The sequence below is a fragment of the Oreochromis aureus genome, linkage group 22 (assembly GCF_013358895.1).
Source record: "Oreochromis aureus strain Israel breed Guangdong linkage group 22, ZZ_aureus, whole genome shotgun sequence".
Classification (NCBI taxonomy): Eukaryota; Metazoa; Chordata; class Actinopteri; order Cichliformes; family Cichlidae; genus Oreochromis; species Oreochromis aureus.
Window position 1 is genome coordinate 32,880,585 of NC_052962.1, and position 27,434 is coordinate 32,908,018.

Consider the following 27,434-nt stretch of genomic DNA (forward strand, 5'->3'; position numbering starts at 1 on the left):
AGATAAGATGTCTTCCTATTCCCCCAGGACGTTAAAGGATCCTCTGATCTTGGAATGTTTCTCTCCAACACTCTCCACAATACTAAGGGGTTGGCAGTCCTCTATAATAAAATTCAGGACTGCCTGGTCCAGAACAATCTTCCTAGATGCTTGATTTCAAAATAATAAAACACATATTAATAAAAAAAAAAATGATGATAAAGCTGTTCAGTGTCAATATAGGCCTACCTGTGTTCATTCTCAGTGTGTTTGTCTCCTCATTTTCATGTTTGGCTCTGTAATGCCTAAACACTGAGGAGGTGCTTTTGTTTGTGTAATAAAGCTCTGCAGAACAGATGCGACATTTAACCTGCATAAAATGAAATAAATAATTTACACTGCAAGTCACATTGCTGTTTTTCCTATTCTGATAGATTACACTGAAACAACGACAGACAAACTATTTGCAGTTAAAAGATCAAAATGATCCCACACAGCAGAAACATTTCTTTTTCTTTCGGGCTCCATTTTGTTATGGAGAGATGTGTATTTTTTTTTTTTTTTATCTTTGCGAGAGTAATTTTGTGTTTTTTTGGTGGCGACTCATTCCCTTGGCAGATTCGGATGCGGTACCTTTTAAACACAGTTTGGCGCGTTGGCAATGAGCGATACAGCAGCTGTATCGATCACGTGACTTTTTCTTAAAGCGACGCACGCACCGATACAGGCTTCACTCTGTGAGCTTGATACATGCGCCGGTGCGTCAGTGTTGCTGGACCCATCACTACTAGCAACCATGATACTAACAGCTGGAAACGTTTCATACAGCTTTGTTTGACAGAAATGAAGAACATATTTTGTTCATTTGTTTCTACATGAGCTTTGTGTGATTTGATAAGTATCTGAGGCTGAGACCACAGGACTGTAAAACATGATTGTTGTTGGGCTTCATTTCTGTACTGAACAGTCATTTCAAGATTAGCTAGTAAATTACAATTAGCTAATGTTGTTCATGAGACTAAAGTCATCTCACTTTGGTAATGTAAATATAATATGGCCAATATTATAGTTATTATATTAATCATTATTAGTTATTACAGCAGTGAACATGAACTCTGTGTCAAATACTGAGCCTCAGTACAGATTCAAGTTGCCGTTATTTATGTCTTATCACCTTAAATCTTCACTCAAAGACAAGTATCTCTGACAGTGTATATATAGATGTATTATATATAAGAGACAAATGTTGTTTGTTTAATATGCTGGTATTACTAAATTTGGCTCAATGCTTGCATATATGTGTAAAAAGAAAATGTACGAGCTGTGATAACTGTGTCTGATAGAATGAAGAGTAGACTGATATATTAAATATTCCTTTATTGGGTGAGAAAATCAGACCATGTCATAACTGCTTTAAGTCATACAGAATAGATATCAGAGCCTTAAACAGGCTGACTTCTGCTAAATGGGTCAAACAGGGCAGAAACTATACAAACACATAACATCCTTATAGAATATGATGTAACACTATAGATCAACTTACCTCAGAATATATAAAGCATATAAACAATTACAGCAATATGATGCAACAAACACAGCAGTACTACTAATCCAAAATACTCAAAGCTTCATAGAACTGAAACAAACATTTATTTTTAGCTCCATTCTGCTGCTGATACATACTTTAGGTTTCTGAATATTAAACTTGTTGCTGCCTTTCATAGTGTGTAACTTGAAGGCCCTGAGTACTTTCTCCACACTGAAAACACTGGAATGATCAAATTATTTGAACATTACCTAATAAGACTGATTCAGGACAGACAATTAGTTATTCTAAACTTTTCTAGCAGTCCTTCACAAACAGGGAACAGTCTGTCTATTCTCTCCATCTGTCAGCTGCTGCTGGCTCTTCCTCCTCCTCTTCCTCACACACTGCTGAGTTTGTCCTGGTGGATCATCAGGGGTGCAAAGCCTCACAGATGATGTGCAGCAGTGGGTCCCTCAGTCTGTCCTCACTCTGGACACTTGCAGTTGTCACACATGGAAATCAAATGTGATAAGCTGCAGGACTCAAACACAAGTGTAACTTATAAATACATGTTCATACTTTTATTCCACAATCAGAGAGAAAGAAACAGAGAGAGAGAGTGCAGGACAGACAGACAGGTGAGAGTCTCAGGTGTATACACTGCTACAAAACAGCACAAGAGAAGGAGGATTTAGTGTTTGTGTTATTACGAGTGCTAAACAAGAAGAGTTCCCAGATGGTACAGTGGACACATGTGTGACTCCTGTGATTAAAGCATCTTTCTTTCAGCTTAACGAGTGAACCGTCAGCTCGTTCAAACACACGTTAAAGTCCGTTTGGCTCGACACCACCGAACAGAGGCAGCAATATAACATAGCTAACATTAACAGTGCAGTGAATCCTGCTTGTGCCGTCATATTCAGGACTGCAAACCGAGCAGCATCACTGACTTTCAGCTTGTTGTGTTTGTGGATATATGACTGACTTTAATTATCCATAAAATCATCACATTCTCTGTAAGATTAAGGTCGACTATTGAAGGGCGTATATTTTGAAGTAAAGGCTTTAAAACCAAGTTAGTACAAACATCGCTAATGGCACATAACTTTCCCGACATGTGGCCAACAGTAATGTTACGTGACATAATATCCAGTACTTACTTTTGAAAATTTACTCTTCGGCCGCCCCGCTTCCGCCGATTTTTTTCGGCAAAATTATCCACACCACCGCCGCGCTATGAAGTCTGGGATATGTTGGGCCATGAAGTCTACACCGCCACATCCTTAAATTTCAGGGAAATGAAGGACGCATTTGAGGGCCGCATTTCGAGCAGCCTTTGAATTGGGACAGCCTTCGACGCGTCGCTGTGACGCAATCGGCCTTAAAATGCGGCCTTTAAGGCTGCAGACCCTGAATTGGGATACAGCCTGATGTTTCCATCGTTTCATAGAATATCATCAAGATGTGACAGTGAAAACAGTGGCCAGCAGGTGTCACTGTGGAGTCAGATGTCACATTGTGTCAAAATCGCAAAAAAAAGAGAAAAATGCTTGAAAACTGCTGAAAATTTGACAATAATTTAAAGCAAAGAGATAAATGTATTTTTATGCAAAATCTGTGACATGTCAGTGGCAAATAAGTTAGAATAACATCACACTTTACTCAACGCCACTCACATATTTTGGAAAGAAGTAGCCTATTAATGAATTTGTAAAAAATATGTAAAATATTTAACACTTAACACTTGATTTGGTCCATAATTTCAAAATAAATAACAATAATTCATGTTGCATGGCAGCAATCAAAGTTTTTCTAAGAGTTTACAGAAAACAATTTTATTTTATAAACTGCACTCAAAAAAATGAAATTGGGTGGTTGTTAAATTTACAAAATTCAAACTTGTAATGTGAACAAAATAATTTCATGTTTCTGTGGTGAACGTAATTAAATCAGGATCTGCATGAAATCCAGCAACTTAATTTATTCTTGTTGAGATGACATGATACAATCTAGTAAGAGTGGTTAGTTGCCTGGATTCACAAAATTCACAAGATCACACAAGAGTTCAAACCACAGGAAAATCACTGGGGTTAGAAGAGACAGACAACCATACACACACACTACGTATATGCCTCAGCTATTTACTGTGGTTTTTAAAATTCTATATAAAGCCTTGTAATCATAGTTTCCATGTTTTTTTGAAGACTAGATTGACAGCTCGGTGGCACAGTGGTTAGCACTGCTGCCTCACAGCAAGAAGGTCTTGGGTTCAAATCTGCAATCTGGCCAAGTTTGCAGTGGGTTCTCTCTGGGTACTCTGGTTTCCTGCCACAGTTAAAGTCATGCAGTAATTAGGGTTAGGTTAATTGGTGTTTCTAAAATATCTGTGAACGTGAGGGCAAATGGTTGTCTCTCTGTGATAGACCCAGCCTGCAACCCTGGTAAAGATAAGAGGATGGATGGAGTGCAAGTTACTATAAATCCATTAACATTTTATGTTAACCAGACTCTAGACTTTGTTGAACACTCCAAAAAAATAACTCTTTAACTGAACTTAAAATAAATGTATTAATAAATGGATTTCTATTACGAATAAGCATGTTTTGTTGCACTAATGTAATTTGGGTCATTACTCAAATGCATAAAAACCATTTAACAATAAAAACCTACAGGCTACAGTCCTGCACACCAGCACAGATCCCTATCCTAATGAGGACACACAGAGGATCTTTCTCTTAATAAAACACAAAGCCTTGCTGATCCAGACCCGGCTGATTTCATCATTAGTGTTTCACAAAGCTCTATTTTTTCCATCTATTTAGTTTTTTATGTTTTGATTTATTGGGATTATTTTTCATTTGTTCTGGGAAACCTTAAGTTTCTCCACACTCATTGTCCCATTCACAGCTGTTAGATACCTGAGAAAGATACACAAAATTTGCAGAACCAGCACAGTTGTAGATGGATAAACAAAAAACAGGTAAATCCTGCTGCAAACCTTAAATATTTACTATATAAACAATGCCCATGTTATGAAAAGAGGGAAAACTCCCCCATCGTCCTCCTTGCTCCAGGTCTTTGTGACTCTATCCACTGCCAGTTACTGTTGGTGTGTACAAGTCATAATCAGTGTGTTAAAATGGTGATGTTATTTTCCTGTTACTCCTCTCACACAAGTCTTTGATCTTAAAGGAAAAGATCTGTCTGTTATATAAATGGACAAAAGATAAAATCAAAGTGAAAGTGATCTCATTCCTATAAACTCAGGGAGCATTCTGTTCCATAACTTTGTGTCATTGCCTGATTTACTTTACTTGCACTATTTATGCACTATTTCAGCAAAGTTGCTGAAAGACAAAGAGTGAGTGATACTAATAACAATATTGTCAAATTTCAGTAGATTGCTATAAGCTTGATTGTCAATGGTCCAGATTTAAAGGGAGTTCATTTACAGTCAGAATGAGAAAACAGGATTCATGGAAGCCATGTTTCTCATTTTGAATCCAAGAGTCACGGTTTAAACCTTTTCAATAAAATGGGTATGAGGCAGTCAGTATGAGGCAGGACAAGGAAGGTTGTGTCAGCTTTTTTAAAGGGGGGTCCGTTTTAGGGTAATAGGCCCTGGATCACAACTGGAGTTAGTAGTTGTGAAAGTATGTGCAGGAAAAAGTCTTAATACATGCAGAAAACTAGAGCCCAATTGGCTTGAGGAAATAGGTGTAAACAAAAGGAGCTCTCTGTGGTGTGGAGACTTCAGTGCACAAAGCACATTAAGGGGAAATGCAAAAGCGAATTCAAAGCCCAGGTGTTGGAAGAGTTAATGGATGGGAGTCACCGTGTTTTTATTAATTATGGCAGGAATACAAGATAAATGTAACTGATTAACAGATATAAATACCAGCAAATAATCCACATCAGATCTTATGTTTGTGTGCAGCTTCCTGGCACCTCTGTGTGACTGGTATGTTCATAGAAAAGGACAACAGTCAGTGATGATTACACAATATACAAGAACATAACCTCTCAAGCCTGAGAGGTTCAGCAGGAAAGTTAATTTTTGATAAACCAGACTGGGGAAAGATTAATAAGAAAATGCTAAATAACTTTGATTTTAGCGACATTATTGTCACAGAAACGTTTAACAGGAAAATAATTCAGCATGTCAACAGAAAGCTCCATTTCTAAAAGTACAGGAAAGGGAAGGAGGAAGTCTGGTACGTGTTGAATGGATCCTGTTTTCAGTAGTGGGGAGGATGTGGCGTAAGGAGAGAACGACATTCTTTTGCTGCTGTGGATTGTTCCAATAGTTTAACTGATGAAGGGAAGGGAGGCAGCGAAAACATAGCAAAAGCAGGCTGTGAGGAGAAAGTAGTGATGAAAGATGCTCCTGTTACTGCTGAAGAAATAAAGAGGGCTTTAGCTAAAAGAAGAAAAAGTTAAAGGACTAAAGACTGAATATGCTTTATTATGATAGAAGATATAAATGAAGAGGTCTTAGATAAGTTTTCTGATCTCTGATAGTTAAAAACAAAAAAGGTGGATGGATTTTGACGTCACAACGCCAGGAAAAGATCCCAACAAGCTGGGTAACTATAGGCCCATTGTACCCACTTCTGATGTTTGAAAGTTATTGGAAAGAAAAAAGGCTATGATAGCAGCCTATCAGCTTGGGTTTCACATCATGGAGGATGAAGTAAGGAAAGCCCACGTTAATAAGGGATTGGTCTCAGCTTTTTTTTTTTTTTTTTTTTTTTTTTAGTGTGTTTCCATGTTTCAATTATTTCCTTTCTGCATTTCCTTAAGTGGAAAAGTAGGGAACAAGAGTGAGCTTTAAACTCTGCGGCATAGTAATAATAAAAAAGTATAACGCAGTTTTTAATATCTTGATGCCTGAAGACATGTTGAGGAGGTAATTTAGCCATTTGAATCAGCTGTGTTGGATCAAGGACACATCTAAAACCTGCAGGACACCGGCTCTCGAAGCCTGGAGTTGGAGACCCCTGGTATATATAGTCCTTTCTTCCCCGTTTCAATAGTTGTTGTTTTCAGTTTCCTTTTGGGCTTTATGTTTTTGCCTTTGTGGATGACGTACCAATAGACAACTAAACAGCTCACACTCAGTTTAATCCAGTCTACGTCTGCTTTGGGTTCTCCACCAACACACCACATAGTCTGTGCAATCTGCAGACCAGGGCAGAGATGTGGGGTTAGGTGACGTACAACATATATTTGTTTTCTTAATCAAGTCAAATTAGATTTTGAGTGTTTTGTGTCAGCAGCCAAATCTGCATTGTCAGAGCTGAGTCTTATTTATTCCTGTGTTAGGACAGTCTGGTTTCTGCTCTTCAAATGGAGGTAGAAGAACTGCACTTTGAATATAAATGAGGTGGCAAATTCAATTTTCAATTTATTTATACAACACCAAATCAAAACAACAGTCGCCTCAAGTGACTTTATATTGTAAGGTAAAGACCCTACAATAATACATGTGTGGTCAAAGGTTATTCTAACGGGAAATTACTCCACTCATCTGTCCAGCAGCTTTTTCAGTTTGCTGCCATGGGGGAGGAGACCCTAGAGCCTCCGGACTAGAACCAGCAGACTGAGAGACACCTTTGTCCATCAGGCTGTCAGGATGCTGAACTCTATCCCTGCTCGGTCCCTCTCGACTCTCACAAACTCCACACCTGCATTCACCTCTTCCTTCTGAACCCCTCATTCACCCCACCCCCCAAACATACAAAACTGTGATACTCCACCGTCACCCTTTCACTGACTCTGACACCCAGCTTGCACACGAACTCTGGCCAGCACTCAGATTTTGTTGGACGCTGTTATTTATTTGGGATTGTACTGTGTTGTATATAAGACTTTTGTTTTATTTTTATCTTTTTATCTTTAAAATCTTTAGTGTACACTGAGGGGCAAAGGAGCATTGCAATTTCTAATTCCTATGTGTGATCTCTACATATGGTTTTTGACAATAAAGCTGACTTTGACTTTGACCACAACCTGATGAAGCCAACGGAACTGCATATAATTCTGTCCATAAAAATCAGGAACCTGTGACACTGGAAACATGTCCGACTCACTGCAGATGCACATGTGCTGAATGGCACGCAGCAAGCTGCAAGATACACTATACTCCCAGAGCACCTCCCACAGAATTCCAAAAGAAATGAATTCAAATGCCTTCTCCAAGTCCACAAAACACACGCAGAGTAGTTAGGCAAGTCCTGCAAAAACACTAGATTTCATCGAGAGGTCAAAGAGCTGTTCTAGTGTTACACAGCTAGGACAAAAGGTGTATTTTTCTTCCTCATTCCAAAGTTCACCCAGAGGACAGTCTCTCCTCTCCAGTTCCCTGGCATAGATGTACACAGGTAGCTGAGTAGTGTGAGCAAACACTCCAGTCTCCATCCTAAAAATGGGAACTTTTCATTAGTAGCACCCTGTTACAGAAGACACATCTCTGACCAACCATCAGTTGAATTTCATTTAAATGGAAGTAAAACAACAAGAGGTGTTGTCACACAGAAAACCGACATTATGTTCACATCAATATCACTGTTGTAAAGTGTTCATCTTAGTGCTGATTTCAGTGATTTTGAGTGGGTTTTGTTTTTGTTTTATAAACAGATAAACTTAAAATTAAAATAAATTAAAATTTATTTTAATACTAGCCACACCTTTCTAAATTTTTATCCACAACAGTCAGGCTTTATGTCAGGGACAGGATAAAAGAGAGAAAACAAGCGACATACATAATGACTTTTATTATGAAAGAACGAAACAGGAAGACGCCTTTATCGAAAACGCGCTGAACGAAAGTGGTTTCCGGTAACGGTACAGCGAGCGTAAACAAGATAAATAGTTATTGTAACAGTCCGTACAGGATGAGGACAGGATGACTTTAATCTTGCTGCTTCTTTTTTGTTCTGTTTCATCTCCAGGTAAAAAAAAAAACAAAAAAAAAAAACTGCTTGAATCTTTGAGCTCTTTCTAACCTGACCGAGAGCCGAGAGTTTACTTTAAAGTTGTAAATTTTAACACTCATTTTGAGGAATAATAAAAATATGGCAAAAACCAAATCCTCTTTTTAAAGAGTTAAACGTAGTTTGCAATGCTTTCCTTTTGCAACATTTGGTCATTGCTCACTTTTCTGCAGCGTTAACCAAATTATAACGAACGAATAATATTTTAGATAATATTTGGTATCTTATTGATCTAATCTTATTTGTGTTTACTAAATGTTGTTTCACAGTGAGACACTCGCTGATAAACTACTTCACCGGATCTGCTGGAGCCCCAAATGTCACACAGTTTGTGGGTGTTGCTGTGGTTGATGGCGTTGAGGCAGTTTACTGTGACAGCAGCAACAAGATACTGGAACCAAGACAGGACTGGGTGAAGAAAGTATTTGATAATGACTCTCAGCTGTTGGAGTGGTACAAACACGAGTGCTTTAACATTCAGCCAAGCGCCTTCAGAGCGCGGATTATTAGTTTGAAACAGCAGTTCAACCAAAGTGAAGGTGCAGTATTTTTTATTTTTATATATAATACAGCGTATCAGATCATATAAGCTAAGCTGACTGATGTAAATTTTTAGTAATCTTTTGTTAAAGATTTAAAGTTACATTTTTGTACTCCTCAGTTGAGCCCAGGAATCATCAGACTTTACTAATGTGAACATCCCTTAAAATCATAATAAAACAATGTCTTGATGCATTCTCAATCATCCAGGAAAGTAAATCTCCAAAAGTTGAATCTGTTCATCTGGACGTCCAGATGAACAGATTCAACTTTTGGAGATAATAAAACAATGCATTTGCAATTTTATTTATTTATTTATGTAGTTCTTGCATGCAAAGTGAACTGAAGTGAAAATCCTTGTTTGTGTGTGCAAACTTGGCCAAATAAAGATGATTCTGATTCTTCTTAACCTTTATCCTATGTATCATATATGTGTCATAGCTAACTGTGCTTTCTCTCTTTCTCTTCAGGTTTTCACATCTTACAGACTAGAAGTGGCTGCGAATGGGAGGAAAACACTGGAGAGAAGTCTGGCTTTTTGAAGTATGGCTATGATGGAGAAGACTTTCTAGAACTGGATCTGAACACACTGTCGTGGGCTTCACTGAAACCAGAGGCTGAGGCTACCAAACGGAGCTGGGATGCTGACAGGAACAGAACAAAACTAAATGAAGTCTTCCTCACTGACATCTGTCCAGAGCGGCTGAAATCATTTTTGGACTGCGGGAACAGCTCCCTGCAGAGAACAGGTAGCATTTTTTGTTGCATTCATTGTAAAAAGTGTTTCGTTATGTGATTTAAGACAAAGACAAGAAATACTTTATTTACCCCATAAATTCTTCATAGTTCTACATGAAGTCTGACATCTGTCCTTGGGGGTGGTTTTATCCTTTTTTGTAGTTAACTCTGTTAGAGCTACTCTGAAAACAGTTAGTTATTCATAACTGATAATCAGTTATTTTGATTAGAAGCAGAGGTTTCAGAAGAAAAAGAGTCCAACTGCAGACATCAACTAAGAAAAATTGAACTTTGATGAAAGGTGATTAGAACAACCTGTTGAGGCTGAGATGGTTTGGACCTGTGCAGAGGAGGGAAGTGGATATACTGGATGAAGGATTGTGAATATGGAGCTGCCAGCCAGGAGGGGAAGAGGAAACCCACAGAGCAGGATGTAATGAAGGAGGGTTGATGTGACATAAGGGTAAGCAGATGATCTGCTGTGGCAATGAAAGAGGAAGGAGAAAGTGCCATAGTGTATTCTCCAACCTGTCTTTTAGCGCCACCTTCTGGTGGTTTTAAAACTGATGGATGGATTTACATGAAATGTATACAGTATGTCATGATACAGCCTTATGCAGCCGCTATAAAGCTGGTGACTGACTCGAATGGCTCACTCTGTTCTGAATTACAGATCAATTTTCACATCTTTGAGTTCATCTTATGTCACAAGCGATGTTTTTCATCCAACATGTAGACGACACTTACTTCACTGTCAATGTTTCTTTTTCTCTTTATTGAATTTCCCCTCTTGTTTGTTCCCGTCTTCTTTCCTTACCTGTTTTTAGTTTATCATCATTTTATTTTCCATCCATTCTCACTCTCTCTTCTTTCCCACCTTCCCTCTTTCCAGTTCCTCCTTCAGTGTCTCTCCTCCAGAAGACTCCCTCCTCTCCAGTCAGCTGCCACGCTACGGGTTTCTACCCCGACAGAGCCGTGATGTTCTGGAGGAAAGATGGAGAGAAGGTTCATGAAGGTGTAGAGATAGGAGATATCCTCCCCAACGATGATGGGACCTTCCAGATGAGTGTTAATCTGAATGTTTCATCATTCACACCTGAAGAGTGCAGCAGATTTGATTGTGTGTTTCAGTTCTCTGATGTGGAGAAGATCATTGTCACAAAACTCAATAAAACATTGATCCGAACAAACTGGAAGGAAAAAATGACAAAAGGTGAGAAAAGCTTGTTTGACTCATTTGGTTTGCCCCTTCTGTGGATTGTCTGTAACATGATGTCTGAAAGTTTGCTATTGTTTTTGTTTGGAATCTAAGAATTGTAGCTTCCTGTGGGAGTAACTAATGGAGATCCTAACAGAGAAGAAGCAAATTCAGTGCTTGTATACAGTAAAGCCCTTGGTCATCTATTTTTGGCCTTAGATTTTGGGAAATGTTGCTGAGGCTCCTATAAAAGTGTTAAAGTGTTAGTAATATAATTTTAGTGCATCTGTTTTGCTTTACTGAAAAACATAGTACAGATGAACACTATTGGATGGATTTATTTATGTTATAACCTTCTTCATCTGCTAATTTTGTTTGTTTGTTTTTTACTGTGCAGAGAAGTCCTCCAACAGGGCCATCACTGTCATTGTTGTTCTTCTTGTTTTCATCCTCGTTGCTGTCGCTGGATTTGCTTTTTACAAAAAGAAGAAAGGTGAGAGACTCAAATGACCCAAGGAGTATCATATAAAGTGGTTTAGTGCACTCTATCAGGCTTAAAGTCAGTTTTCTGTCATGAAGTGGTTCTCTTTTTACCTTTCAAAATCACCGCAGTCAGTTATGCTGAACACATTACTGATCAGGAACAGGTTATGATCAGAGTTTGATTTAAAATCAGCTGGAGGTGCCACAGTTTAATTAGATCTATTTGCAGTATGTGTTTTACATGTGCAACCCATAACTTACTACCATCACTAAATAATTCAAACTTAAATGTTACAGCTGCATAAACTGTGTATTTTATTATCAGTGAAATTAACATCTATTTTGTTAGTGATGATGAAAATGTATAAATGTTGTTGAAACAGAAAGCCCAGCTGAGCAGAGAGTGTCTTTTTTTTCAAGCCAGTTCATACAAATAAAGCCTGGCTGTGTTGAACTTTATACTATACCCCACCTGATCCTCTAATACAGACTGAAACTGAACTCATCTGGGATTTTGAAATTGTTTTGTTTCCTTTTTACTTCAGAAAAACACTTTACACCTTGTAAGTAAAAATTCTTTTTTTTACTCAGATCTGTACATTTAAGTTTTTATGCATATTGTATAAAAAAGTTAGTCCAGGACTAACAGTGCATTTTGTACCTTACAGCTGCTGTCAACATCTGTGAACTCTCTGAGGGAAAGAATGAAGTCACCACATAAACAAGCACAGTGTTACATAAGTACATAAGTCTACACACATCCAGTTAACCAAGTGAAGAGCAAAGAAGATTGTTGTGTCTTGATGCATGCTCAATCATCCAGGAAAGGAAATCATCTGGACGTAGCGTTTTCAGTGGGAGAAACGTTTCATCAATCATGACTATTTGCATAATTATGATCAAGACCCTGACTTCCCAGCCCATTGTTCATCAGTGGGCCAGTTTCAGTAATTGTGCAAATGTACTGTTTATAAGGCTGGGGAAACCTGCAGTCAGCTGAGACCGAAGAAGTCGCTTTGATGAGGGATGAAACATTTCTCCGACTGAGAATGCTACATCCAGATGAACAGAATCAAGATTGTTTTTTTGGTCACATGTCATTCAGTTTTTTCTGAAAAAGAGAAACCTCAGTCTGCTCTTACTCAGGAATTACTAAATAATTTCTAAACTGGAGTTTTTATGATCTCTAGGTGATTAGGGGAGTGTGGTTCAGCTCAATAATTGATCTTATAAATGCTAAAAATATTTTGCTAATTTTCACAAAGACAGAGGCCTGAAGATCTTCAGCACTATCCACTAACACTAAGCTATCTGCTCTGCTTCTTTACATTCTTACCTGTGACACAGGAACCTTCTCTGCTATCAAAGTAAATGTGTGTTCATCAGTTGTTCATTGTAACTGTGACACTGCAAAAATATTGCCATGATTGTATGTGACACCAGTCATAGCAGGTGTCTGTCTGTCTGCAGTTCTTCAGTTCTAGCTGACGTTCTGAAAATTTTCTTAAGAATATTTCATCTGTTTTGTGTTTCTTTTCTGTTTCTGTCTATGAAGTATTTTATGAAGTGTTAATTAGGAGTTATAGAGAATCCTTGAATATTTTATATTTTATACTTAATCTGAGAGACCTTATTAAAACAAGGTAAATAAGGCACAAATACACAAAAATCTTTTTTTTTTTTAAATTAATACAATGATCTTTATATTTGTAAATAAATAAACATCCTCATTTTCTATGTCTTTAGTGTTATTGAAGCTGGAATGCCATCTGATGTATGGATGCTGATCAATATGCTTGTTTGTTTTGTATTATGGGAACCTGACCTTTTATAGGAAAGATTTTTAGTGTTTTCCTAGAATATAATAACTTTATATTCATTATACTTGATCATTTTAATTTCCCTTAAATGAAATATTAAGAGAAAGGATACGTTTCATAATTGACTGTTCATACTGTAAAACAGTAGGGTCTTACTGACTTTGCCTGAATATTCTTTATTATGAAATTGATGATCATCAATTTCATAATAAAGAATATTACTGTTATATTATGCTAATAGCAATCGATTGCTATTGCTATTAGCATCATCAGTAACAGAGAGAAACGATCCACAGAGATGGCTTACGAGGAGGGCGTTTCTAGAATTTTGAAACTGGGGACTTGGCTCTGAAATGTCTTGAATTTTCAGCAGAACCTTTTTAAGGTTATTTACTACATTTTATTAGGAAATGAATATCAAATGTCAAACACTGTGCTAGCTAAAGCTTGAAGTCAGGTGTGTTCAGCTGTCTTTCACAGAATGATAATGCAATAAACAGTGCAATATGATTTCTTCCTCGTTATTTTTTTTCCTCTTTCCAATTCTTTCTTTTCACACATCACATGTGCTTATGATATGGCATAAGAAAAACAAAATGAAGACTTTGGAGTGGCCTAGTCAAAGTCCTGACCTGAAAAACCTTAAAAAGGTGGATGCTTAAAAACCCTCCAATGTTGCCGATTTACAACAATTCTGCAAAGATGGGTGGACCAGAATTCCCCAGCAGCGCTGTGAAAGACTCATTGCCAGTTATCACAATTGCTCCATGCAGTTATTGCCTTATTCGTAAGGGTATTTCTCAAAACTTGTGTTGATCACAATTATTAACAGAATGGCATAATACGCTTTGTTTGGAATTATGCAGAGTTTGTCTGCATCATCAAGATGTGACGATAACCAAATGGTCAGCATGTGTCACAGGGAAGATGATTACTTCACAAACACTTCGCTTCACGAAGCCTCGCTTTTACCCACAGCTACACACACCAGGATCCAGATATCCTGTGCAGAAGGGGGAAGCCTGTCGGTTGCGATTTTTCTACGTTAAAGTAGGTAACCGTTTAAATTACTGGAGCACCAATTCCCCTAACAGTTCTTAGTTAACTGTTAGTTATCCGAAAGGACGTCCCCCTCCAGCGTAAGAAACGGCTGATTACAGATTAAACTACAGGTGCGGCAATCAGCTAAGGCGTTGAAATGTGGGAGCTGGAGGAAGACCGGTGTTGTGCCAAAAAGTGATGAACCGTTGACCGCAGTAGAAAGGGTTGTCAGCCAAGAGGACTGGAGGACCACGTCAAAATGATATATATATTAAAACTTGTCACACTTCTGTAAACAATTGTATCTACAGCAGTCACGTTCTTTATATGTCAGTAACTGAGTCTGCAGACACTGGATAGGACTTTAGGACTTTTACTGTGAACGAAAGGAACAGGAAAAGGCTGCTTTCACACATACATGGGTTCGGTCAGCGAGAACAAACAACGTCCATAATTATTCCAACAATAATTACAGGATAGATTACAGGATGAGAATAAGATGGCTGTATTTTTATTGCTTCTATTTTGTTCTGTATCATCTGCAGGTAAGAAATCCTTTTGAATCTTTGAGCTCTAACTGCCTCGTCTGACCAAGAGCAAGGTGTTAACTTTCGTTTTAAACTTTAGATTTGAAAACTGTGGATAAAAACCGCATCAAAACGAATATTTGTTTTTTATTACTCATTGTGTGATAACGGAAACTACAGCTATGTTTGATTATCATAGCTGGAAGCAAAGAGTTTAGTATATAACATGGTTCAATTTAATTCAATCTTTATTGACAGACTTTATGTCCATAGTTTAAAAAAAGAGAAAAAAGACAAAACACAACATATAACACCTTAATATAAAAAATATATAAAATATTTGTAAAAACATAAAACCATAATATACATAAAATACACAAACACTTAAATCAGTGCTTCCTCAGACTGGATGAGTAACGGGAACCACTCACTGTCGGATCTGTGAGTGCTAAAATTTTACTGCTACTTGAGCCATTCAGTCGTTCTCTAAAAGTCAACAGTAAATTTCTTAAAAGTATTTTAAAAGTCCAAACACCCACTGCTACAATCTGACTGGCACCACCCCCTCTAGGTATCCTACGAAGGATTCTCATTGCATCGGTATATGCAAGAGGGCAGTATATAGCGATGCGCAATACTCTTTATACAAAACCACTTTAAGTGGAAGTGAGCAAAAGCTGAATTTGCGTGAAGTAGTATTTTCCTGCACAGAGTTTACATCATAGCTGGACTGGCCATCGGGAATACCGGGCATTTACCCGGTAGGCCGATGACTTTTTTATTTTTTTTTATTTTATTTTTTTTGTAACGGCATGAACAATGAGAGGTGGTGGATTGATCCAGATGCTGGCCGATGTGTAAATAACTCAGTTGTCTGAGTGTCAGGTGAACTGAACTTCAGGTAAGAAGTTATGACCTGCAGTCTATCTGGGTCAGATATAAACCAAGTTTAGGTGAAGTTTATTTTCGTTGTGCTGACTTTTTACAGTCAATTACAATAACACTTACTGCGTGCTAGCTAGCATGACAGAGTTTCTATACAGCTGATCGGCTTTTCTCTCTTGTTTGTTTATCGCCCACTTTGCGCCAGAAAGCGGAAACCGGCGGATGTCGCGCGAAACAACAGCAGCACGTTTAAGCTTGATCAGCTGTTGTTAGAATTTATTTAGTATTAATTTCTAGTATCAGCTGATGTTTGCTGGAGACACAGGTGTAAAACCTGCTGGTCATGATGTCGGTTTAGATATGTGGTGAGAGGGAAAGATGAAGATGAAACCAGGAGATGTCCTTACTGAATCATCAGAGCTGAACAGGTGATGTAGAAACAGGTTTACCTTTTAGGTGACATGAATGAGTTGAAGGGAAGTTATGAACTGTTTCTGAGAGACAAATAACACCAGGATCCTTTTCTAAGTAGCTGACAGCTGGTAACTGTGCAGGGGCGGATCTAGCAAAGTTTTGCCCGGGGGCCAGGTAGGGCATTAACAGAGAAAGGGGGGCGCAAAGAAATACTTTTCTTTCTTATTCTCATTTAAAATGTCTCGCTTTTATTAAATAATTATCTGAATCTTACGACCAACGTTTTTATCTGACGTAAAATGTATAGAAATCATACATATACCAGCAAAGCAGTGTACATCACTGTCACAACAGTGTTTGCTTTCATTCAAAGACTTTATGACTTTTCCTATAATACCTGGTGGGCCGTTCTCTAATCAAAATGCCCAGGCCGATTTTTTGTCCCAGTCCAGCCCTGGCTTACATCGTTGTCTGTATATGTCATTATCATCATTTATTTGATCAGTAATAAAGTGACCAAGGTCACGTATATCACGTACCATAACATATTCGCCTTGTTAAATGAATATATGTTTTTTTTTTTTTTGTTTGTTGTTGTTGTTTTTTTACCTCTGGCTTTATTTTCTTTAATGTAAAACTATAAATATTGTTTATTCCACAGTGAAACACTCACTGGAGTATCTCATCACTGCATCATCTGGAGTCCCAAACATCCCAGAGTTTATGGGTGCTATGATGCTTGATGGCGTTCAGATAGGTTACTGTGACAGCATCACCAAGAGAGTGGAACCAAGACAGGACTGGTTGAAGGAGATGTTAGAAAATGACACTGAGCTGTTGGAGATGTACACTCGACAGTGCTTTGTGATTCAACCAAATACCTTTGGAAATCATATTTCAAGTTTGAAGGAGCAGTTCCAACAGAGTGAAGGTGCAGTACACACACACACACACACACACACACACACACACACGCACACACCTTGTCACACAGTTTCAGATGATTTTAAGTTATGGAATATACCAAATCAATTAAGCCAGGAAAAAAAAATCGGTGTGAAATTAGTTGAATTAAGATATTAGTTAAAATATTAATTTTTTGTTTGTCAATTGAGATCAGGAATCATAAACCTTACTAGTGTGAGCATCTCTTTTAAAACGATGGTAAAGCAATACATCTGTAATATGGTTCTTAGTTTTTGTCTTGCATGAAAAAATATTTCAAAACGTTTAGACACACCTTCTCATTTAATGGTTTTTCTTTATTTTCGTGACTGTTTACATTGTAGATTCTCAGAGAAGGCATCAAAACTACGAATGAACACGTGGAATTATGTTGTAAAGAAAAAAAGCGTGAAATAACTCAAAACAAGTTTAACATAGCCACCCTTTGCTTTGATTACTGCTTTGCACACTGGCATTCAGTCGATGAGCTTCGTGAGGTAGTCACCTGAAATAGTTTTCCAACAGTCTGGAAGGAGTTCCCAGAGATGCTGAGCACTTGTTGGCCCTTTTGCTTTCACTCTGCGGTCCATTTCATCCCAAACCATCTCGATTGGGTTTAGGTCAGGTGACCGTGGAGGCCAGGCCATTTGATGCAGCACTCCATCACTCTCCTTGTTCAAATAGCCCTTACACAGCCCGGAGGTGTGTTTGGGGTCATTGTTCTGTTGAAAAATATATGATCGTCTAACTAAACGCAAACCGGATGAGATGGCATGTCGCTGCAGGATGCTGTGGTGGCCATGCTGGTTCAGTGTGCCTTCAATTTTGAATAAATCCCCAACAGTGTCACCAGTGCATTCATTACAATGTGCAATATTAAAATAATATATTGCAGAATGTTTTTTTTCTTTGTTTCTCTCTTCAGGTGTTCACATTTTACAGATGAGAGAAGGTTGTGAATGGGATGAAAAAACTGGAGAGGAGACTGGATTTTTGCAGTACAGTTACAACGGAGAAGACTTTGTTGAGATTGATCTGAAGACACTGACATGGATCGCACTGAAACCAGAAGCTGCCATTACTAAACAGAAATGGGATGCTGACAGTGTTAGAACAAATGTCAACAAAAACCTTTTCACTAACATTTATCCAAAGTGGATAAAGAAGGTTTTGTCCTATGGAAAAGGCTCCCAGCAGAGAACAGGTAGAGTCACAACACCTGATGTGGTTTCGTGGATGTAGTAGTAGTAGTATTTATTTTGTTTATTTTGTGTTGCATAGTCTTCCAAAAAAAGCAGTTGTATGGCACAAAATTTTGGCTCATTTTGTATTTATTGTAATCATTGTAATCAAGAAGGTAACTCTGAAAGAGGCTCGATCCACACACGTCTGCTACTATCTGTTATTGATCATTTCAGTTTAAGATTTCTGTCAATAAGATTTTCAGGCACAAAGAATGAAAAATAAAAAAATAATAGGGAGGGTGCTGGCAGAAAAATTATTAAGTACTCATTGAGATGAAGAGGTCTTTAAGTAAGAGAGGATCTTTTACAAAAAAACAATACAAAAATGTAAACAGGTAGCTAATGCAAGGGCATATTATACAATTATTAAGAAAACCGTGTGCAAGGGTAGTTGTAGATAATGTAACATTCTAAAATATTGTAATGAAATCAGTTTCATAATCTTTATAGCTTATCCCATTTAAAGGTCATTTAAAGTATTTTCCCAAGTTTAGCTGTACTAACGTTAAAATGTACCGTGATGTGTCTTCAGATCCTAGTTATCTCTCTACAGAAAACTGGACCAGCTCCCATTCAAAAATCCTAGGGCTATTAACACAATAGTCTAAGGAGCTTGGAAAGAAAAAAGCATCTGGAGTTTGAGTTGGTTGAAGACGTTTCACCTCTCATCCGAGAGCTTCTACAGTCGTAGGGTCAAATGGTGGAGAGTCCCAGATTTAAGCCCTGTGGGAGTGTCCCTCCAAGAGGGACAATTGATCCCCTATTGATCGTCTACCTAATGACAAGAGCCAAGTTGTGAAAACAAGTGTGGGTCACAATCAGCCAGGGTTTTGGGTGAGCTCATTGTGAAACCTGGCCCCACCCTATCATGTGATTTCCTGAGGTCAGATGGCCCAGGATGTGAGTGGGCGTTAAGGCGTCTGGGAAGGGATCTCAAAACTGGATTATAGATGGCAGACAGTTGGTGTCGTAAATCACCGCCTCTGTTCAAAGATGGTCGCCTCACGGTGGACATAAATGGCTTTTTCACTCCTCTTTCAAACCATCTGTCCTCTCTGTCCAAAATGTGAACATTGGCATCCTCGAAAGAGTGACCTTTGTCCTTTAGATGCAGATGGACTGCCGAGTCTTGTCCCGTAGAGGTGGCTCTTCTATGTTGTGCCATGTGTTTATGAAGTGGCTGTTTGGTCTCTCCAATGTAGAGGTGTGTGCCGTTTCTCAATTCTCAAGTACGTGAGAATTGAGAAACGGCCTTTGTCTGAGTTTCGGACGAAATGCATTCTGGGATATTTAGCTGTACCAAGTCCACACAAGTCACCACCGATGCATGCTCGATAAAACGGTCGGAGCGAGAACACATCCGGGACTTTTTCGCGTTCTCGGCTTGATGCGCATGCCAATTGAACAGTACTTGGTCTCCGACTGATGACGTATCACGAGTACACGAGAATGCAAGTACGCACAAGTACGCATATTGAGAAACGGCACTGGTCTCCACCATTTGACCCTAGAACTGAAGAAGCTTCTCGGATGAGAGGTGAAACGTCTTCAAGCAACTTAAAGAAGTCTAGATGCTTTTTTTCTTTCCAAGCTCCTTAGACTACGATGACCTGGATGACTGAGAACCTCCACAGACATATTAACACAATAACTACCACAACAGAAACTAATTTAAGCTGATGGTAGCAGGAATTTGCCCAGCAACTAACTACCTCAATCTGAATGTCTGTCCTGCTGTCCCCTAGATGACACACCTCACTAGCAACCCTGAGTAAGGTAAAATTAGCCACAAACAGCCATATTCATTAAAAATAGCTCCCCTTAATTATCTATGGCACTTGGAATTTTGCTGGGATTTACTTCAGTGGCCTTGAAGTAGGCCCCAGGGATTCAAACATGGTGACAGGTCCACCCTCTTCTTGATGATGTCTGAGGAAGGTCAGTGTGTCCATGATATCTTAGTTGGTTTTACTTCCCAGCTTTGATGGCTGAAAGGGAAGCCTTTGGTCCCAGTACACTCACAAACAGACATCATTAGAAGGAATTGAACATGAATTTGAAACTGAATTCAGAATTCAGTTTGAGGTATTTGACCTTTAGGCTACGTTCACACTGCAGGCGAAAGCGCATCAAATCCGATTTTTTCGCCCCTATGCGACCCATATCCGATCTTGGTATGACTGTGTGAACGGCACGAATCCGATATTTTCAAACCGATCTGGGTCACTTTCGTATGTGGTACTGAATCGACACGTATCCGATGTTTTAGAAAGCGACTGCTGTGTGAACGGTCAGGTCATGTCGCATTAAACCGTCTTTTACGCCACTGACACAAGACAGACGCCAATTATCAGCGCCGGAGAAGCGCCCGATAGGACATCGCGAACGATTTCCTACCATCCGTGAAAATGTTGGGAAGACAACGTTGGAGAAATGTGAACATTTTATTTTTACTGTATTTTCTGCAGATTCTGACAGAAATCTGCAACTATCCTTTGAAGCACCGCTCCTCTAAAACAGCAAAAAGGATCATTATTAGGTCATCTACATTATTATGTAAATAACAAAATAACTTAAAGCAAAAATCTGGAAACATAAAGTCCGAAGTCTTTATATTAAGGGCAATCAGTCAAACAATATTGTTTGCTCTGGGTCTAAACAGAGCGAGTTGTGTGTGACATCTTCTTTTGCGCATGCGGGCCGCTTTGAGCGTTCACACTGGAGAGCGTTTGATGTCGCATTTTATGTGTAGTGTGAACAAGCAGACAAAAAAATCGGATTTGATCAAAAAATCGGAATTGAGCATTAAGACCTGCAGTGTGAACGTAGCCTTAGACTCCGATGGCCCATCACAGCAGAGTTGAATCTCAGCGGTGATGGGGATTATGGCAGAACCACTAGATGCTAGTGGTGGAGATGAAGATAGAGGCTTGATTGGAGCCTGAGTGATGAGGGAGAGGTGGAGATGGGGAGGAGGTGGGTTGCACTAAGCCATCTGTATGGGAAAATGACAGATGCACAGTGAGATTTAAAGTATGAAGAGTGAAGACACATTGGCCTGAAGAAGGCCAGGAGAAAAATGATTGGACTAGACCCGTGATGTCACAATCGGCTTGACAGCATGGGAAAGTGGAAGTGATCTCAAGCTTAGATTAGTCACTAACACATAGGAAGCAGACAGATGAGTAACTACAGATCTTCCTTATGGAATTTACACATAAGTTTAATTACATGAACTACAACATTGTCAAAATGCTTGGTGCTCTAGGCTGAGTGGATTGCTTAAATGCTAACTTTTCTTTTGCATATAATGTACAAAATGACATGCACGTAACCATATGTTGAGTTTTCCTGCTGCTCCGCTCCTCCCTACTTACCATGTTATGTCACAGCACACAGAGCAGACACATTCGCACTCCGGTGCAGGGAAAACAGAACAAACCCCCACAGAGATTAAGTGTTGATCCAGACGTCCTTGTCTCTTTTTAAAATATTGTTCACCATACCATGCCACTGAATGCAGTTACTATTAAAAGTTAACTGTTTATTATAGGAAGCAAATTTCATGCCAGTATAACTAAAAACTCACTTTGGGGGGATCGCATACTAGCCCAAAAATAAACAGCAGTAAACTTTGATGAAAGCTGATTAGAACAACCAGAATAGCGAAGCACAAAGAATATGTGGAGCATTATTAGGTCAACCTGAATGGAAAATAGACAAACTTACAACTGTATGCACACACACAGCTGACTGGACAGAAGAGAAACCAGAGAGGTTGGAACAGACAATCTCAGAGCAGAGAAACCAGACACATGGAGACAAAGATGGGAAGTAAAGCCACAGGGGAAACACACATTTTATCATTTCCCAAATTGTTTGGGGATTTATTATTCATTAGTTTAAAATGAAAAAAATAGTGACCATATCTACATTTCTGTAGGGTTACTTTTAGCTTAAAGAGTACAATCATTTGGCTTGAATAGCTTTTTCACACTTTTGCTTGAGTTTCAGTCACAATTGTCCTCGGAGCTTGGGAAGAAAAGCGAATGGACTTCTTTAAATTAAAGACATTTCACCTCTCATCCGAGAATCTCCTTTAGCTCTAAAACCAAATGGTGGAGAATCCCAGGTATTTAAACGCTAGTGGGAGTTGACCCACTATTAACCATGGTTAATAGTGGGTCCATGACCCTCTTAAGCAGGGGTCCCCAATCTCAGTCTACAAGGGCCGTTGTCCCTGCAGGTTTTAGATGTGTCCTTGATCCATCACAGCTGATTTAAATGGATAAATTACCTTCTCAACATGTCTTGAAGTTCTCCAGAGGCCTGGTAATGAACTAATCATTAGATTCAGGTGTGTTGACCCAGGGTGAGATCTAAAACCTGCAGGGACACTGGCCCTCGTGGACTGGGATTGGGGACCCCTGCTCTTAAGGGACAAGCCCTGCTAGTGTTTGAAATGCCTGGGATTCTCCATCATTTGGTTTTAGGATTAAGGAAGCTTTTCAGATGAGAGGTAAGACATCTTCGAGAAAGTTGAAGTCCAGTTGCTGTTTTTCCAAGCTTCATAGACTACCATGACCTGGAAGACTGACAACCTACACAAACATTCAGTCACATTTATTTTCTGCTGCTACTATGATGGTTTTCATCTGACATGTATGTTGTACATTTCGTCCTATTGAATTTATTCTTCTTTATATCCTCAACTGATTTCTTTTCTAATCATTACCTCTCCTTCCCTCTGCCTCCATTGTCTCCATCCCTCTCTTTCCCATCTTCCCTCCTTCTAGTTTTTTCCTCAGTGTCTCTGCTCCAGAAGTCGTCCTCCTCTCCAGTCAGCTGCCACGCTACAGGTTTCTGTCCTAACAGAGGTCTGATGTTCTGGAGGAAAGATGGAAAGGAGATCCATGAAGGTGTGAATCCTGGAGAGATCCTCCCCAATAATGATGGGACCTTCCAGATAAGTGTTGATCTGAATGTTTCATCAGTCAAACCTGAAGACTGGAGAAGATATGACTGTGTGTTTCAGTTCTCCGATGTTGAGGACATCATTGTCACCAAACTGGATAAACCCGTGATTAGAACCAACAGGGGTAAAAACAAAATCAGTAATGATCAAGGTGTGAGCAAATCATTTAGTTCTTTTTGTTTGTTAATGCTATGGATTTAATGTGGTGTTTGAAAGTGCATTCATCCATCCATCTTTGTTTCCTTAAATATCCATGAGAGGATAAGGAACTGGTCTAGTGTTCCGTAACCAGGACGATAACTTGAGAACAAGCCGATGTAGGATTTTAGGAAGAATAGCTGCTACTGTGGGAATAATTTATGGACAGAGAAGAAAAATGTATTCAATGCTTATTTATAGTAAAATCCATTTCTTTAACTCCAAGTATGTGATCTGTTACTGCAGTTTATATTCTTAAAAAAAAATAAAATTTAAACTTCAGGCTTCACTGTATAACTCTGACAGTGATATTGGATTATTTCTTTTCTTTTTTTTTTAATTCAACAGCGTCACTAATCGATAAAATCCTTGTTATTTACGGTCTTACAACTGGGGAGATGTTACCAAATGTATTTAGGAGTGAAAACTAGAGCATTTGCACTTGCAGTTCTGCTTAATTGAAGTATGTGGTGTATATGATTTTTATAGGATGGGTGTACTATTGTGATGTACTATTCTTTCTCACTCTTTTTATTTATCTATTTATTTTTTTCTTACTGAGTAGAGACGCTCCCTGACATGATGATCCCCGTCATTGCCATTGTAGCTGCTACAGTGGTTGTTTTCATCCTCGTGGCTGCTGTTGGATTTGTTGTTAACAAAAAGAAGAAAGGTAAACCATTTGGATGAGCTGAGCTGATGCTCTGGTACAGACTGTAAAACTAAAGTCTTCTAGCATTTTGAAATCATTTTTATTTCAGAAACACACTACCTTGTAATATACTTCCATACATCCATCATCTATTTTCTTCTGCTTATCCATTTCAGGGGGACAGGACGCTGGAGCCTATTCCATGAGTCATAATACTGCAAGAGGAAGTACTGAACAGACCAGTCTGTCACAGAGCTAACACACAGAGACAGACAACCACTCATACCTGACCTCACACTGAAAATGCCCAAACTATGCCCAGAAAGGCCCCAGACCATATTCAAGTCCTAGACTTTCTTTAAAAAAATGTGTTTTATTAATATTTTTTATAAAAGCCAGTTTTATAAGCAAGTTGCTTTTCAGTTTGTTTACTTTCTTTAATTTTTTAATGAATAATAATATTTCATTGAAAATGAATAGTCTGGTCTTTGGCCTTCACAAAGTTTAAAGTCTTCTATCTGTTAACAATATCCTGCATTATCTAGAAACATGGGTTGGTATTAAATCATCTGCTCATAATCAACCCATAGTGCATAGATGTGTGTGGTTCACTTTAAGCTTTGAGTCAACCGATTGGTTCTACACACTGTCAAACAGGTTTTAGGTGTTATTTTTAATAAATTTAAAAATAAATATTTAAGTAAATAAGAGGCTAAATGTGTTTTAGTTCTAAAAGAACAAAATTTAACATTTATAAAGTTATCATAAGTCTGTTTCACATTGACCAATAACTTTTAAATTTGAACAAACACATCATGCTTCAGAGGATGAAAAAACTTTCCTCAACTCCATGTGAAACTTCTACTGCAGTGAATGTCATATGTTGTGACATGAGCATGATTTTTGACTCTCTCTGGAGTTTTAGCCATGTGGACCTACAAGCCTTTCTCCTGTTGTTTATGACATATTTACACCAGAAGTGTCTATGAAAATAAAAAAAAGAAGAGAAAAATGTATTTGTCATCAGAATTGTTAATAAATATGTCACCTATAATTCAGGAATCTGTAAGGATGCTGAGGATGAAGTCACATGATAGAGCAAATACATTTTCTGTTGAAAGTAGAAAATGTATAAGATAGAGAACCGATGAGAGTTAGAGCTAAAATTTTCTGCCTGTTTCATTTTCTCTTTGAAAGTCGCTGCAGTTTCTAATGAGATCATTGGAGTCAATCGAGCTCACAGAGCAGTCTCTTTCTTTATCTCACTCTCTCTCTCTCTCATCTATAAAAAATAATAAAAAACAATATTTATTTAAATGTTGGATCTCATTTAAATTAATAATAACGAGAGATCAGGTATTATTTTCTTTCACAGCCTACATTTGGGTTTGCCCATTTGTAATAAATAGTAGCAGTAGTATCAAAATCATTAATTCAGTAATGACTCCTCCTTAATGATGCACAGCACCTTGCTAACGCTTCAGCAATATCATTGTAAATAGGGCTTTGGCGCCTACTTGTGGAGGATGAATTAGTTGCACAGTCTTTTAGATAGTCAATAGTTATTTTACATAGAACCCTCTAATAATAGCATAAATTGTCTCCCAAAAGAATAAGTGTCCAGGAAACCACATAACTGAGCTGGAGCTGTTTTACTAAAGGATGCTTTATTATTCAAGTATTGTAATTATCATTGCTCATACACGCATCAGTGCGTATAAGTGGATTACACAATATTTACCTGGTGTGATAAATGGAAGAATTGATGCACATCCTTCATCTGTAGATTTTATTTATTTATTTTTTTGTTTGTTTGTGTGCGGAGAAGCACTCTGACCTTAATAAGATCGTGTCTCTTAACTTTCCACTTCATTGTATTTCAGGTATTTAGATTTTCTGAAATGCCCCAAATTGTTAACATTCTTTTATTCTGTTATTTATTACTGACATGCCCCCACAGGCAGAGAAGTGCAGGCAGATCAGAAGATATTCAAGTGAAAGTGATCTGAGATGTGCTAACCACATAAGTTAAACACACAACACTGTAACCACAAACCCTCCTGAAACACTGTAAACCTAGAAAACCTAGAAATGAACTGCACTTGTCAGTGAGCGTTTAACCAGTAAATTAATTTCTTCTCCCCGTAATCAATTAATTGCTTAGAAAAAATAACTCCACTTCTGGGAAGTGTTTGGGAATGACTTTTTCCTGTTCCAACATAACTGCACACCAGTGCACTAAGCAAGGTCTGGTGTGGAAGAACTTGACTGAGATGCACAGAGTCCTGTCTCAACCCAACAGAGCACCTTTGGGTTAAATTAGAGTGCAGACTGAGAGCCAGGGCTTCTGGTCTGACCTCACAAATGTGCTTCTGGAAAAATGGTCTAAAAAATGTCATTTGTTTGAAGGCAGATGAACGATATAGTGTATCTTTCCCTATATGCTTATTTGTTTAATACAACAATGGCAGTAAGAAACAGCTTTAAATAGCTTCATATAGGATCATTATCACTTTGGCCTTCAAATCATTCTACTGACCTTAAAGGAGAGGTCAGAGGTCAAATATACTATCATACATTAAATTGTTAAACAGTACTTTTTGTATGTTGACAATAGAGATCAAGTTGTAAGAATTAGAGTTTCTAAGCTTTTTGTCAATTTTCAAACAGCAAATAATTAAGATGTAGTACAGCGGTGTGGTGGTTAGCACTCTTGTCCCTGTGACTGCATAATCTGCCTTTTTCCCAAAGTTTATGGTGATTCTAAATTGCCTATAGCAATGTTGGTGCGAATGATTGTCGTTCGCCCTGAAACACACTGGCCACCTGTCCAGGGTGTACCCTGCCTCTCGTCCTAACGCAGTGGGGACAGGCTGCAGCTTCCCACAACTCTGAATTGGATAAGTGGAAGAAGATGGATGGGTGGTGTCATTTGCTTTCTTTAGCTGCTGGTCAACCATTAATTACACCACAAACTATTTATTTATGAAATGTCTTTTATATATTGTGTTATAACACACACATGTACACACAGCAAGTGATTAAACTCCTATATTCTGCACGTTATACTTACAGTTTGTTCAGAACTCGTGTTCCTTTATGCTCCTGATTCTGTTTCCTTACCATTTCATAAAGGTTAAGCCTTGATCAAAAAGTGTATTCATTTATGGCCCTGTGTCTGGCTGCAATATTTTTAGCAACAAAAGAGTAGTTCCCCAAACCTGCACTGCATTAGTGCAAGTATAACCAAACCTCTGAAATAGACAGACCAT

General features: G+C 38.4%; 2 protein-coding genes across 3 annotated transcripts; both read left to right on the top strand.

Moving 5' to 3' along the window:
• Positions 1-8,317: 8,317 nt before the first annotated feature.
• Positions 8,318-13,791, top strand: LOC116320894 (major histocompatibility complex class I-related gene protein-like). Its single transcript, XM_031740621.2, has 7 exons — positions 8,318-8,460; positions 8,772-9,041; positions 9,513-9,791; positions 10,673-10,993; positions 11,376-11,471; positions 12,007-12,024; positions 12,130-13,791. Exons 1-7 carry the CDS (start codon positions 8,415-8,417, stop codon positions 12,180-12,182), a joined length of 1,083 nt encoding a protein of 360 aa, XP_031596481.2. The 5' UTR covers positions 8,318-8,414; the 3' UTR covers positions 12,183-13,791.
• An 857-nt stretch (positions 13,792-14,648) lies between these two features.
• On the top strand, positions 14,649-25,330 carry LOC116320887 (major histocompatibility complex class I-related gene protein-like). Of its 2 annotated transcripts, none has more exons than XM_039605888.1 (6): positions 14,649-14,867; positions 16,810-17,079; positions 18,019-18,297; positions 23,134-23,463; positions 24,076-24,183; positions 24,339-25,330. In XM_039605888.1, the coding sequence occupies exons 1-6, from the start codon at positions 14,822-14,824 to the stop codon at positions 24,419-24,421; spliced, it is 1,116 nt and encodes a 371-aa protein (XP_039461822.1). In that variant the 5' UTR covers positions 14,649-14,821; the 3' UTR covers positions 24,422-25,330. The 2 variants fall into 2 exon arrangements, with proteins under 2 accessions (XP_039461822.1, XP_039461823.1); XM_039605889.1 differs by having other exon boundaries at positions 23,134-23,256.
• The last annotated feature ends 2,104 nt before the right edge of the window (positions 25,331-27,434 follow it).

Excerpts from the sequence above, each read along its gene's own strand:
- LOC116320894 (XM_031740621.2), top strand. The coding sequence starts at position 8,415 with ATGACTTTAATCTTGCTGCTTCTTTTTTGTTCTGTTTCATCTCCAG. Across the intron at positions 8,461-8,771 it reads TTGTTCTGTTTCATCTCCAG|TGAGACACTCGCTGATAAAC; the intron begins GTAAAAAAAAAA and ends GTTGTTTCACAG. Across the intron at positions 9,042-9,512 it reads GCAGTTCAACCAAAGTGAAG|GTTTTCACATCTTACAGACT; the intron begins GTGCAGTATTTT and ends CTTTCTCTTCAG.
- LOC116320887 (XM_039605888.1), top strand. The coding sequence starts at position 14,822 with ATGGCTGTATTTTTATTGCTTCTATTTTGTTCTGTATCATCTGCAG. Across the intron at positions 18,298-23,133 it reads AGGCTCCCAGCAGAGAACAG|TTTTTTCCTCAGTGTCTCTG; the intron begins GTAGAGTCACAA and ends CCCTCCTTCTAG. Across the intron at positions 24,184-24,338 it reads TGTTAACAAAAAGAAGAAAG|GGGGACAGGACGCTGGAGCC; the intron begins GTAAACCATTTG and ends TATCCATTTCAG.